At 52.9% G+C, this 14980-nt stretch overlaps 1 protein-coding gene across 6 annotated transcripts in view; it reads right to left on the bottom strand.

Moving 5' to 3' along the window:
* LOC105495419 (signal induced proliferation associated 1 like 3) overlaps positions 1-14980 on the bottom strand; it is a 310011-nt gene that overhangs the window by 13920 nt on the left and 281111 nt on the right. For 5 of the 6 annotated variants that reach the window (XM_071087643.1, XM_071087644.1, XM_071087645.1 and 2 more), the window contains 3 exons: positions 12795-13016; positions 2933-3098; positions 1227-1470 (listed from right to left, as the gene is read on the bottom strand). In XM_071087643.1, coding sequence (XP_070943744.1) covers positions 1227-1470; positions 2933-3098; positions 12795-13016 — 632 coding nt within the window. The remainder of the gene's footprint in view (positions 1-1226; positions 1471-2932; positions 3099-12794; positions 13017-14980) is intronic. The other variant, XM_071087648.1, reaches the window with a different exon arrangement.

Below are 14980 nucleotides of genomic sequence, written 5' to 3'. Positions count from 1 at the left end.
GTGCAGTGGCTTGATCTCAGCTCACTGCAACCTCTGCCTCCTGGGTTCAAGCGATTCTCCTGCCTCAGCCTACTGAGTAGCTGGGATTACAGGCACCCACCACCATGTCCAGCTAATTATTGTATCTTTAGTAGAGACAGGGTTTCACCACGTTGGCCAGGCTGGTCTCGAACTCCTGACCTCAAGTGATCTGCCTGCCTCGGCCTCCCAAAGTGCTGGGAGGCATGAGCCACTGTGCCCAGTCTGCGGGGGAATTTTGAAGGGGGAGACAGACCACCCTTCATAAAAGTCGCAGAGTCTCCTCCACCCCATCCCCCACAGCTCACAAGAGGCTCTGTACAGATGGCACAGGCAGGCACAGCCCCTCAGCTGAGACCCTTGGGGTAGCACATGCCCCTGAATTTGAGATGTGCTTGGATTTGAGAGAGTAAGTGTGCAGATACTGTGTATAATGTAACACACCCAGAAAGGTCAGGGGCACCCCACACGCAGTGGCACGCCAGCGCTCTGCCCCAAGCTCCTCATCGCTAGTACTAAGTAGGGGGACTATGGACCCTAAACAGCCTCACGTCCCTCCAGGCCAGGTTTGCCACCCAGTGCGCATGGTGCAAACTTACGTACTGTCTTTCAGTTGTGGGGGGCTTAGGGGGTGGATAAGGGGTCACAGGGTGCATCTGGGGCATGGCCAACCCCAGCTGGCTCGTGGCTTTTGATGGGGGTGGTGTGCGCAGTACCTGTTTAAGGGGAATGCTTGGTAAATATTTGCTGGGTGATTAAGGAGTGGACAAGTCACACCATGCACCGCCCCCAAGTGTGGCAAACATAGGGGGAGTCAGGGAAGCAAATAAAATGCTCATGAAGCAAACCGCTTGGTGCTGGAACGGGTGGGAGGGTTGGGGGGTGCTGGGGCAGCAGCTAGGCAGCCCCATTCCCCAGGCCTGTACCCTGAGGGTGGACTTCCTCTCTGGTCTCAGGTGACTCCAATCCTCGGGTGCTCCTGACTCCCAGGTGACCCTCTGATGCTTGGCCAACAATCCTTGCTCCTTGGGTGACACCTGGTGCCCCACCATCAGGCCCTCCGAAGTTCCTGCGAATCCCATTCCTCCGAGATGGCCCCGACACTGATGACCTCTAGCCTTTGACCTCCAGGTGAGCCCCTGCTCAGGCATCCCCACCTCCCAACCTTGGGGTAAATACCACGCCAGTCCCAGGGGGCCCGGGCTCACATTTCTTCTCGGGGAAGCCGCTGCCAGTGGCAGGGGTGGCGCCGGGGCCGCCGGGCGGGTGGGGGTGCTGGTGCTGGCGGCGTGCAGGCAGCGTGCTGGACGGGAAGGCGCAGGTGCTGGTGAAGAGCACGTCGCTGGGGAGCCCCGGCTCTAGGCCGGCGGGGCTGGCGAAGCTGGGCTCCCGGCGCCCGCTGCACAGGCTCTCGTCCGACAGTGTGCGCTGCAGGCCCTTCTGCGGTGACTGCTGTGGGGGTGGGTGGGATGTTGGGGGAGGTCATGGACTGGCTCGTAGCCAGGGTCCTCAGAGGCATCTTCCCCTCCAGGACATCGGTGGCGAGTCCTTACCGACCCAGCATCCATTCCTGCCTGATTTTTCTTTCCTTCTTTCTTTCTTTTTTTTTTTTTGAGATGGAGTCTCGCTCTGTCGCCCAGGCTGGAGTGCAGTGGCCGGATCTCAGCTCACTGCAAACTCCGCCTCCCGGGTTTACGCCATTCTCCTGCCTCAGCCTCCCAAGTAGCTGGGACTACAGGCGCCCGCCACCTCGCCCGGCTAGTTTTTTGTATTTTTTAGTAGAGACGGGGTTTCACTGCGTTAGCCAGGATGGTCTCGATCTCCTGACCTCGCGATCCGCCCGTCTCGGCCTCCCAAAGTGCTGGGATTCTTTCTTTTTTTTTTAGAGACAGGGTCTCACTCTTGTCACCCAAGCTGGAGTGTAATGGGGTGATCTCAGCTTACTACAACCTCGACCTCCTGGGCTTCAGCGATCCTCCTATCTCATCTTCCCAGGTAAGTAGCTGGGACCACAGGTGTGTGCCACCACACTTGGCTAATTTTTAGATTTTTTTATAGAGATGGGGGTCTCATTATACTGCCCAGGCTGGTCTTAAAACTCCTGGGCTCAAGTGATCCTCTCACCTTGGCCACCCAAAGTATTGGGATTACAGGTGTGAGCCACCACCTCGGCCTTCTTCCTCCTTTCTGACCAAAGTGCTCCCATTTCCCCCTGGGGACTCCCGCTCCCCAACCCCACCCTCCAGCTCTGGGTAAGGGCTGGTGATCAAAGCCTGACAGGTTGGGGAAGGTGGTGGGAGGCAAGCTGGACCCACAAGAGTCAGTGCTGGGACCCCATTGGGTAGTGCTGGGCTGATGTGCTCTCTTCCCCCAGCTGTGGCTGGGGGGACCCAACCCTGGGGAGGCTGGGGTCCACCTCGGCTCCCACAAAACAGCTCCTGCCTGGCAGTGAGGATGAGCAGGGCAGGCCTGGCTGGGAGGGGAAGGGAAGCAGGTGCCATGGAGGTTCCCTGGCGCCCACTGTTCTTTCCACCCCCGTCCCTGAGTAACAAGAGCCTGAACTTCCCCTGGGAGCCCCTGCTCCACTCAGTCCCTATGGTTTGGGCGGATGTGGCTGTTTCTATCCTGGGCTGGAGGAGGAGGGCACGAGGCCCAGGTCCCTCCAGTTGTACGAGGTTCTCGGTATGGGGTAGATTCCTGTGTGCCTGCCTGGGCTCATCCTGTGATCCCATCCCAGACTAATGCACTGCCCTCACTCCCAGCCACGAGCCCACACCCCTCAACGGGACTGGCAGATGCTGAAAGCTGGGGGCACGATGGGACCGTGGGGAGCACAGTCCTTCTCCCTGTCCACCCGGATCTGAGATCCCACTGGAAGCTGGGGGTCGGGAGCTGGGGATGGGGCGCTACGTACTCCTGCGTCTCTCTCCTGCTCTGGCCCCAGGTTGTCCATGATGATGAGTTTCTTCAGGTCATCCTCGATGGTGGATTTGTAGTTCTTACGTGGCGACCGGAGGTCTCGGAGGGATGCCCTTAACCTCGGTTGTCCAAAGACGTTTTTGGTGTTCGTGTCCACCTGCCTGGAATGAGAGCGTCAGGGTCAGAGGGGTGCCAGGGAGGCTCAAGCCACTTTTCTTTTTTTTTTTTTTTTCGAGGCCGAGTCTCGCTCTGTGGTCCAGGCTGGAGTGCAGTGGCCGGATCTCAGCTCACTGCAAGCTCCACCTCCCGGGTTTACGCCATCCTCCTGCCTCAGCCTCCCGAGTAGCTGGGACTACAGGCGCCCGCCACCTCGCCCGGCTAGTTTTCTGTATTTTTTAGTAGAGACGGGGTTTCACCGGGTTAGCCAGGATGGTCTCGATCTCCTGACCTCGTGATCCGCCTGTCTCGGCCTCCCAAAGTGCTGGGATTACAGGCTTGAGCCACCGCGCCCGGCTCAAGCCACTTTTCAAAGCTGTTAGGATTCAAGAGGGCCGGCTCCCATGGGACGCATGGCCACAGCCTTCTCTCCTTCACCCAGCGAACGTGTGGCAGAGAGGGGCTTGGATCCATTCCCTCCTTCCACAAACGTTTCCCGGGAACCACACGGAGCCTGCTGTGCTGTCCTGTCCCAGGTGCCGGGGACACGGCCGTGAGCACCGAGTTGGCAGCCAGTGGGGGAGGCCCACGCTGAACACATGCACAGAGACGGAGCCCCTGTGTGAGGGGAGAAGCTTTTTTTTTTTTTTGCTTGAGACAGAGTTTTCCCTGTCGCCTAGGCTGGAGTGCCGTGATCTCGGCTCACTGAAACCTCTGCCTCCTGGGTTCAAGCTATTCTCCTGCCTCAGCCTCCAGAGTAGCAGGGATTACAGGGACCCGCCACCATGTCCAGTTAATTTTTGTACTTTTAGTAGAGACGGGGTTTCTCCATGTTGGTCAGGCTGGTCTCGAACTCCTGACCTCAGGTGATCCACCGGCCTCGGCCTCCCAAAGTGCTGGGATTACAGGCGTGAGCCACCGTGACCAGACCTGCGTCTTTGCCTATTGTCAGTCTACCCAGCAGAATGTGAACCATACCAGAGCAAGGCCTGGGTTTCCCTTGGAACATATATGTAGTCATTTGTGTGTGGGTGGCAGGGGATTTCTTTTTTTTTTTTTTTGAGTCAGAGCCTCCTCTGTCGCCCAGGCTGGAATGCAGTGTTGTGATCACAGCTCGCTGCAGCCTCAACCTCCTGGGCTCGAGTAACCCTCCTACCCCGGCCTCCCAAGTAGCTAGGACTACAGGCGCATGCCACTACACCCAGCTAATTTTTTTGTAAAGATGGGGTCCCACTATGTTGCCCAGGCTGGTCCCAAACTCCTGGGATTACAGGCATGAGCCACTGTGCCCAGCTTATAAATTCATTTGATCCCCACCACTGCCATATGTGTTAAGGACTATTGGTATCCCATCTCAAGGATGAGGCTATTAAGGTACAGAGGAGTTTAGCCACTTGTCCCAAGTCACACAGCCTGTGAGTGAAGGAGTCAGGATTCAAATCAAGGCCGCCAGGCTGCAGAGCCTACCCACGCCACTGCCAAGCTTGACTGTCACGTGTATATCAGAGATGGCAGGAAAAAACACGTATGGTGTGGGGAACAGCCACATTGGATTTAAAAATATGCTTCTGTCTGCAGATAACAATTTCTGGAAGAAATTATGAACCATGATAACCTCTGGGAGGTAGAATCTTATTAGGTAGAAAAATAGGACTTTTCCTTTTTATCTGATATCCTTCTGAACTGTCTGAATTTACTTAAACATAATCATGTGTTATAACAATAAAAATAATAAAAATTAGCTTAATAAAAGCTGATGCCTGGAATTCTTCATTCTGTAATGCAAGAAAGAAAAAGAGTCTTTGAACCTGGGGAAGAAATAAGATGTCTTGGGTTCCTGAGGGTTTTAACGACTAGGTTTCCTTTTTCTCTTTCTCAGCTGCCAGCCTTGGGATTTTAACAAAGGAAGGGCAAGAGCAGGGCCAGATTTCTTCCCTGTCAGGTCATATTCCTCCCCAGATTGGAATTCCAGGTCTAGGGTAATGCTGGGTCTGTCAATATCAGGGAAGTATATTCTCTAGGCAAATTAAAAGCTTTAGATCCAAAATAGAGAAACAGAGAGAGAGACAAAGAGAAAGAGAGACAGACACAAATAAAAAGGGGACTCTCCCACCCCTTTTGATTTCAACATTTCCCAGAATGCCCTGCACAGGGGAGCGTGACTCTGCAGGGCTCATGGTGCCCATCTCCCGGCAGTGAGGAAGCTGGCCTGGCCTTCAGCACGCCCCCCAGCCAGTGCACTGCCCACAGGCTCCGCTCGAGAGGGGCGTGCTAAGACCTCCTGGAAGCATGAATAAAATGTGCTTGCTCTTTGCACTAGCAGTCCTAGTTCTGGAAACGCGTCCTTCAGAAAGGCTCACATGAGTCCACAGTGCCACGTGTACACGGACACTTCCCAGGGTCCTGCCTGCGGAGCAGACAGCAGCCCCCAGCTGGGAAAGGGCCGGGTCCACCACCCAGAATCACACCCTCCGGAGACTCACGGCAGATCCACATGGTGTGCAGAGGCCCTCCCAGATACGACGTCACGTGGAAAAAAGAAGTATGGATAGCGTGAAACCATTTTTAGAAAACTCACACACAGCTCAGCTTGGTACACTGGAGTTTACCAAACTTTCCTTTCTAATACTGGATACGTGAGGGATTCACTTTCTTTTTCTTTTTTTTTTGAGACAGGGTCTTGCTCTGTCACCCAGGCCGGAGTGCAGTGGTGCGATCTTGCCTCACTGCAACCTCCGCCTCCCGGGTTCAAGCAATTCCCCTGCCTCAGCTTCCCGAGTAGCTGGGATTACAGGCACCTGCCACTATGCCTGGCTAATTTTTGTATTTTTAGTAGAGACAAGGTTTCACCATGTTGGCCAGACTGATCTTGAACTCCTGACCTCGGGTGGTCCGCCTGTCTCAGCCTCCCAAAGTGCTGGGATTACAGGCATGGGCCACCACGCCCAGAATGACATCACTTTCTACACACTGATATGGAACTACTGCCAAGAAACTTAGGTCGGGCATGGTGGCTCATGCCTGTAATCTCAGCACTTTCGGAGGCATAAGTGGGAGGATCACTCGAGCCCAGGAGTGTGGAGTGTGAGACCGGCCTGGGTAACACAGTGAGATCTGAGATCTCACCTCCACAAAAAGTGAAAAACTAGGTGGGTGTGGTGGTGTACTCCTACGGGACCAGCTACTGAGACAGGAGACTGCTTGAGCTTGGGAGGTTGAGGCTGCAGTGAGCTATGATGGCGCCACTGCACTCCAGCCTGGGTGACAGAGTCAGAGCCTGTCTCAAAAAAACAAACAAACAAAAAGACTTGAAGAGAAAGAGCAAGTGAGGAAGCAGTTCATATGCAGGAGGTGACCACATTAATAAAACGGGTGCAAGGGAAGCCCTCACAATCGTGTGTGCACTCACATTTGGAACATTTCTGGAAGAATGTAGAAATGAAACAACGGTTGCTTTCGGGGAGGGAGCAGGATGGCTGAGGGCCAGGGAAGGGAGAGAAGCTCTTTCTATTGCAAACCCTTTTGTAGTATTTTGGTTTTTACCTTGTGCATGTTTTACCTTTCAAAACCTCAATGAAGAAAACAGCCTCCAGGTTCTGACTGACGGCACTGGACATCATCTCTGATTTGCCTCTGTTGTGTAAATTTGAATTTTGCGCCTGGCGTGGTGGCTCAACACCTGTAATCCCAGCACTTTGGAGGCCAAGGCAAGTGGATCACTTGAGGTCAGGAGTTCAAGACCAGACTGGCCAACATAGTAAAACCCCTTCTCTACTAAAAATACAAAAATTAGCCAGGCATGGTGGTGGGTGCCTACAGTCCCAGCTACTTGGGAGGCTGAGGCACGAGAATCACTTGTACCGGGAGGCAGAGGCTGCAGTGAACTGTGATCATGCCACTGTGCTCCAGCTTGGGCAACAGAGTGAAACCCTGTCACAAAAATGACGACAACAAAATATGTTTAATCTAAAATAATTGAGTTAGAAGTGAAGTGACTCAAAAGTGCCTCTCATAATAACAAAGACACTGTCTCCAAAATGCTTAGTGAGTTACAGCACATACAAGGGGAATGTATGAACAAAAGTAAAATTCTAAGCTAATATTTTATATATGCAATTTTTTTTTTTTTTTTGAGAAGGAGTCTCGCTCTGTTGCCCAGGCTGGAGTGCAGTGGCCGGATCTCAGCTCACTGCAAGCTCCGCCTCCCGGGTTCACGCCATTCTCCTGCCTCAGCCTCCCGAGTAGCTGGGACTACAGGCACCCGCCACATCGCCCAGTTATTTTTTTGTATTTTTTTTAGTAGATACGGGGTTTCACCGTGTTAGCCAGGATGGTCTCGATCTCCTGACCTCGTGATCCACCCGTCTCGGCCTCCCAAAGTGCTGGGATTATAGGCTTGAGCCACTGTGCCCGGCCTTTTTTTTTTTTTTTTTTTTTTTTTGAGACAGTCTCGCTCTGTCACCTAGACTGGAGTGCAGTGGCATGATCTCGGCTCACTGAAACCTCTGCCTCCTGGGTACAAGTGATTCTCCCGCCTCAGCCTCCCAATAATTGGGACTACAGGCACTTGCCATCATACTTGGCTAATTTTTGTATTTTTGTAGAGATGGGGTTTCACTATGTTCGCCAGGCTGGTCTTGAACTCCTGACCTCAGGTGATCCACCCGCCTTGAAAAAAAATCTTTTTCTCTTTTGTCTTTCTTTTGAGAAAGAGTTTTGCTCTTGTTGCCTAGGCTGGAGTGCAATGGCGCAATCTCGGCTCACTGCAACCTCCGCCTCCCGGGTTCAAGCCATTCTCCAGCCTCAGCCTCCTGAGTAGCTGGGATTACAGGCATGCGCCACCACACCCGGTTAATTTTTGTAGTTTTAGTAGAGATGGGGTTTCACCATGTTGGCCAGGCTGGTCTCAAACTCCTGACCTCACGTGATCCACCCATCCCGGCCTCCCAAAGTGCTGGGATTATAGGCATGAGCCACCACGCCTGGCCGAAAAAATTTTTTTATACAGATGGTACCTCACCATGTTGTTGCCCAGGTTGGCTTCCAACTTCTAGGCTCAAGCAATTGCCCCACCTCGGCCTTCCAAAGTGCTGGGAGTACAGGTGTGAGCCACTGCATCTGGTTGTGATTTTTTTTTTTTTTTGAGATAGAGTTTAGCTCTTGTTGCCCAGGCTGGAGTGCAACAGCGTGATCTTGGTTCACTGCAACCTCCATCTCCTGGGTTCAAGCAATTCTCCTGCCTCAGCCTCCCGAGTAGCTGGACACGGGATGTGGAACAGATTACAGGCATGCACCACCACGCCTGGCTAATTTTGTATTCTTAGTAGAGACGGGGTTTCTCCATGCTGGTCAGGCTGGTCTTGAACTCCCAACCTCAGGTGATCCGCCTGCCTCGGCCTCCCAAAGTGCTGGGATTATAGGCGTGAGCCACTGTACCACAACCGGCTCTGGTTGTGATTTTTAAAATGTATCTGCAACTAAATAAATATTAAAAGGAGCCGAGTGCAGTGGCTCATGACTGTAATCCCAGCACTTTGGGAGGCCGAGGGGGGCGGATTGCCTGAGGTCAGGATTTCGAGACCAGCCTGACTAACACGTTGAAACCTCGTCTCTATTAAAAACACAAAAATTAAGAAGAACAAAACAAAACAAAAATTAGCCAGGAGTGGTGGTGTGCGCATATAGTCCCACCTACTTGGGAGGCTGAGGCAGAAGAAGTGCTTGAACCTGGGAGGTGGAGGTTGCAGTGAGCCGAGATCGCGCCACTGCACTCCGGCCTGGGCAACAGAGCGACACTTTGTCTCAAAAATAAATAAATACATAGATAAATAAATAAATAAATAAATATTAAAAGGAACTATGAAGCGATTTCATTTGTGTCCCCCCTGATATTTTATATGTTTAGTTTACACATGTTTACACACACACACACACATACAAGCCACCTCTGGATTTCGTCACTGGGAAAGCTCTTGCTGTTGCATAGGGCTGTTGTCTCTCCAGGTATATCTTCTGAGCTCCTGCTAAGTGTGTGGTCTGGGTGAGGTTCAGGATGTCTCTGTTCTGGGCCCCGTGGGGGTGACAGAGAGGAAGCAAGCTGCCATGGGAGCGGCATTCGCTGTTCCCTGGGACAGGTGCTGGGGGTGGGCTGAGCCTGGTGTGGGGGTTCAGAGAACTTCTCCAAGAAAGACGTGTCTGTGTTGATACCCAAGGAGTGGTGCTATGGGTTGAACTGGGCCCCCACAAAAAGCTATATTGAAGTCCTAAGCCCCAGCATCTCCAAATGTGACCTCATTTGGAGACAGTCTTTCCAGAGGCAATCAAGTAAATCAGGTAGACCCTAATTCCGTTAGATTGGTGTCCTTACAGAAAGGGGAAATGTGGGCACAGACGCAGGGAGAACGTCATGCGAAGAGGAGGCGGAGACGGGGGTGATGCATCTACGTGTTGGCACCCACTGGCTGCTAGGAGGGAGGCCAGGAACAGGTTCTCCCTCACCGCCCTTGGAGGGAACCACCCTGTCAACGCCTGGACCTTGGACTTCTGGCCTCCACAACGGTGAGATGGTACATTTCTGTAGTTTAAGCCACTTAGGGTGTGGTACTTTGTTGCGGCTGCCCCAGCAAATTAACATGGGTGGGCAGGAGTGAGCCTAGAGTGGGGGTGTGGGTTGGGGGGTTCATGGCAGAGGAAGCAGTGTGCACGGGTGATTGTTGAGGAGGGTAACAGGGTTCAGCAGGGCCCAACTTGGGGCACACTGAAAAGTGGGGGCCTTATAGTATCTACTTATGGGGTTCGCCGTGAGAATCAAACGAGATCCACGCGTCTTATGTTCAAGATGGAGCATGCCCTGTGTGCCGGGCACGTTACAAGTGCCTTGTGACCAAGATGGCAGAACCTATTTCCCATGGGGGACACAGGATGTGGAACAGAGTACAGCGACACGGAATGACAGCCTGGGCTACTGAAGGCCAGGAGGACCTGTGTGAGGGGGTGGCATTAGAGCGAGTCCTCGTGAGCTGCACCCCACAAGATCTGGAGGGAGCTCACTGCAGGCAGCATTGAGATCCAGTGCAAAGGCCCTGGGGTGTGCCTCGATGTGGAGAGTGTGAGGAGGAGCAAGAGGCCAGTGTGGCTGGAACAGAGCGAGGAGGGGAGAGTGGACGGGAACGAGGGCAGAGGTGAGGGACAGATCATCCAGGGTCTGAGCGGGAGTTTGGGCAAAGAACACGGCGCCTGGTATAAAACGTGTGTAGTCAGGCCGGGCGCGGTGGCTCACGCCTGTAATTCCAGCACTTTGGGAGGCCGAGGCGGGCGGATCACAAGGTCAGGAGATCGAGACCACGGTGAAACCCCGTCTCTACTAAAAATACAAAAAATTAGCCGGGCGCGGTGGCGGGCGCCTGTAGTCCCAGCTACTCAGGAGGCTGAGGCAGGAGAATGGCGTAAACCCAGGAGGCGGAGCTTGCAGTGAGCCGAGATCGCGCCACTGCACTCCAGCCTGGGCGACAGAGCGAGACTCCGTCTCAAAAAAAAACAAAAAACAAAAAACAAAAAACAAAAAACGTGTGTAGTCAATGTGAGCCTGCATCATTAATCCCGGGAGCATGGGAGGCTGCTGGGGTTTTAAGCAGTTTTAATCATCAGTCTAGTTTTCAGAATCCCCTCTGGCTCTCAGCGTGAGCTCAGCACACTCGCCTGCTGATATCTCCCGGGACACTGTTTCTGTCTCCTGACACGTCTCTCCCTCCAAGCTCTGTGTCATCCCCCGATTTGAATGTCTCCATCTAGGTCATGAAAGATGACACTAAAAAGAACAGGATGGAGGAGGGCAGAGCCCCTCACTCAAGAGACATGAGCCTTGATCCAGGCTTCCTGGGCCCTGATCCAGGCTGTATCTCTCATCAGCTGTGTGACTCTGGGCCTCAGCTGCCTCATCTGTAAAAGGGGGAGGACAGGGGCCAGGCACAGTGGCTCATGCCTGTAATCCCTGCACTTTGGGAGGCTCAGGCGGACAGATCACTTGAGGCCAGGAGTTTGAGACCAGCCTAACATTGTGAAACCCTGTCTCTACTAAAAATACAAAATTAGCCGGGCGTGGTGGCGCACACCTGTAACCCCAGCTACTCGGGAGGCTGAGGCTGGAGAATCACTAGAACCCGAGAGGTAGAGGTGGTAGTGAGCCGAGATAGCACCATTGCACTCCAGCCAGGGCAACAAGAGTGAAACTCCGTCTCAAAAAAAAAAACAAAAAACAAAAAACAAAAACGGCGGTGGGATGGGGGGAGGACAGGTCCACCCCCATGGAGCTGTTGCGGGATCCAGTAAATTCATTTGCATCAAACCACTTACAATGAACCTAGATGTGGCGAGTGCTCAGGAAATGGTAGCTCCTGTATCCTCCAAGTGAAAAACAAAACTCTTTCTCAACTGCACACCCCTCTCCTCTTTCACTTTAAAGTAAAATGCCCCAAATGAACTGCTCACACAGCTCCTCAATTCTGCCTCACCCTTTTCTCCTGAACCCTCGAGAGACCTCTGGGAGGCTTAACCCTATATAGTCAGTTCTCAGGCTCATCACCCTGGCCTGAGCCCCGCCTCCTCGCCTGAGCTCCACCTCCCCTGGCCCCGCCTCTGCACCTCCCCGCCTTCCCTGCCCCACCTCCTTCCCCGGTTTCTCACTTTGGCTCAACGCCAAGGGGTTTCAGTCTCAGTCCCACAGTTCTCTATCCACACCCTGCCTTAGGTGCTCTTCCAGCCTCGCAGCTCTAGGCTGATTAATACCCAAAGTTCTCCCTCCAGCCTGACCTCTCCACTGAATTCGGGATTCCTTACTCAAGGGCCTCCCCGACGCCTCCGTCTGGATGTCTCCTGCGAATCTCACACCGAAGCATCCAGGATTGAACTACTGTGCCTTCCCCAAGACTGCTCCCCACTCAAGGCAAGTCTATCCTCCGGGCTTCAAGGCACGGCATCATCCTCAACCCCTCTCTTTCTCTCACACCACATCCACTCTGCCAGCAAGCCCCGTCTGCTCCATTTCAGATAATCTATCCGGAACCGCCCTCTTCTCACCCTCTCCGCCCCCCACCCTGCTCCCGCCCCCTCGTCTCCGCCTGGACCACGACAGCAGCTCCTCCCTGCTCCTCGCAGGCTGCTCCCCACACGCAGCCACAGAGACCCTGGAACGCCCAATTTAGATCCTGCCCCATCTCTGCTCCATGCCCTCCCGTGGCTCCATGTCACTCAGGGCAAACACCAAGCTCCTTCCACGTGGCCTGCAAGACCCTCCGCGTTCTGTCCCCATCCCTCCCTGACCTCATGTCCCCACACCCTCCCCTGGCCCAAACTGTTCCAGCCACCCCAGCCTGCCTGCAGGCAACCGTGTCACTCACTGCCTCAGGACCTTTGCAGCTGCTACTCCTGTCTGGAATGTTCCTCACCCGGATGCGGCACAGGGCTAACCGCCATGGACCTACTGCGTGCTTCTCTATTCATTCCATTTACTGTTGGTCACCCCAGTTGGAATGCCAGCTCCCTAAGAGGGGTTCCCGCCTGTCCTGTTCGCAGCTGCAGCCCCAGTGTGTACACTGGCTCACAGTCATCTGTACAATGACAGCATGTGGCATCACCCTCTTTCCGCCCCCGAGACGCCCTGGTGTGGATCTGGCGAGCGCCTTGCTGGACGTCCAGGCACTTACTTCTTTGGGTCACTGAAGGGGAGTGGCCGTGGTGGGGGCTCCTCCGTTCTCTTCCACCCTGTTGGGTGCTTATTGCGCACAGGCTGCTTGGAGAAGAAGGACTTGGGGACGGAGGCGGAGAGCTGGAAGGGGCTGGGCTGGGCCAGCTGGGAGGGCCGAGGAGTCTCTGCACTGGCAGTTTTGTAAACCTGAGCGGGGTAGCCAACCCTCGAGCCCATGTCACTGCAAAACAAAAATGAGAGAGATAAAAAAACCAAATCCATTCCACATTTGGCAAGACAGCACTATTGAAGTTTACTCCTGGGAATCAAAAAGGTTCATTTGCACAAGAGAGACACAAATATATTACCGCTGTGGAAAATTCCAACAATACAGACGCCTATCTGTAGAAAAGGCAAGGTTGCCTGCACAGCGCCCAATCCCACCCGAGGATGGCCTTCTAGCACATTTGGTTCCTCTATGGGAATCTGAAAAATTCACTCCAGTCTCCTTGGTACAACCTATGCAGCTAAAGGTGGGGATCCAACCTCCTGCTCATCTCTAGAGGGAACTATGGCTTATAGTTTGCGCTTTTTCGTTCCTAACTTTTCTCTCTCTTTTTTTTTCGAGACAGGGTCTCACTCTGTCACCCAGGCTGGAATGCAGTGGCGCGGTCTCAACTCACCGCAGGCTCGACCTCCCAGCCTCAAGTGATCATCCCACCTCAGCCTCTGAGTAGCTGCGACTACCGGCATGCACCACTATGCCTGGCTAATTTTCGTAGAGATGGGGTTTCGCTATGTTCCCATCACTGGGCCTGGCCCTTAACCTTTTTCTTTTTTTTTTTTTGAGACAGAGTCTCACTCTGTTACCCAGGCCAGAGTGCAGTGGTGCAATCTCGGCTCACTCCATCCTCAGTCTCCTGAGTTCAAGCGATTCTCCTGCCTCAACCTCCCTAATAGCAGGGATTACAGATGTGTGCCACCACACCCAGCTAAGTTTTTTGTATTTTTAGTAGAGACAGCGTTTCACCATGTTGGCCAGGCAGGTCTCAAACTCCTAACCTCAGATGATCACCCAACTCAGCCTCCCAAAGTGTTGGGATTATAGGCGTAAGCCACTGCGCCTGCTCAACCTTTTCTATGCAAAAACATACACATATGTATATAAAAGGGGGCATTCTGCGGGGGGTGGGGGGATGGGTGGGAGGATTATTGGTTTTTTGTTTATTTAAAGAGACAACGTCTCACTATGTTGCCCAGGCTGGCCTCAAATTCCTGGGTTCAGGTGATCCTCCCACCTCAGCTTCCTAAGTAGCTGGGAACACGGGTGTGTGCCACCACACCCAGCTAGGATTATATATATAAGTTAATAAATTCTTTTTGAGGGTTAATTTAGCAGTATCACAGGATGGTACTTTTTGACTATAGTCAAATGAGAAGACTGGCAAATCTTCTCCCCAGAGATGACAAAATTGACCACACACAACCATTTCAGTACTCTGAAAACTGACCAAACACGTACGACAATTTGAGAGGCATTTATGCTCGAGAAACTGAACTTTAGGCAAGAATAGAGGAAATTCGTCCCATTTTGTCCTCTCCCCACCCGTTCCCAGCTCAGTGAATGAAGAAGCTCTTCCGGGACAGAAACTTTGGGACGGTATGAAGGGTACCAACATATGTGCATCAGGAACTTTGGAAGGAGAGGAGAGAAGGGGCAGAAGAAATATTTGAAGAAATAATGGTTGGAAACTTCTTTAATCTGATGAAAAACATTACACATCTAAGAAGCTCAACAAACACCAAGTAGGAAAAATACAGAGATTCACACCTAGAAAAAGAGTTGAAAGTTAAATGCTGGCCGGGCGCGGTGGCTCACGCCTGTAATCTCAGCACTTTGGGAGGCCGAGGCGGGCGGATCACCTGAGGTCAGAAATTTGAGACCAGTCTGATCAACATGGAGAAACCCCATCTTTACTAAAATACAAAAAAATTAGCCGGGCATGGTGGCGCCCCCCTGTAATCCCAGTCACTCGGGAGGCTGAGGCAGGAGAATCCCTTGAACCTGGGAGGCGGAGGTTGCGGTGAGCCGAGATCACACCATTACGCCATTGCACTCCAGCCTGGGCAACAGGAGTGAAACGCTGTCTCAAAAAAAAAATTACATAAATAAATAAATAAATAAAAATAAAAAGAAAGTTAAAC

This window comes from Macaca nemestrina, chromosome 20 (assembly GCF_043159975.1).
Source record: "Macaca nemestrina isolate mMacNem1 chromosome 20, mMacNem.hap1, whole genome shotgun sequence".
NCBI classification, from domain to species: domain Eukaryota; kingdom Metazoa; phylum Chordata; class Mammalia; order Primates; family Cercopithecidae; genus Macaca; species Macaca nemestrina.
This window is presented reverse-complemented; position numbering and strand designations above follow the sequence as displayed.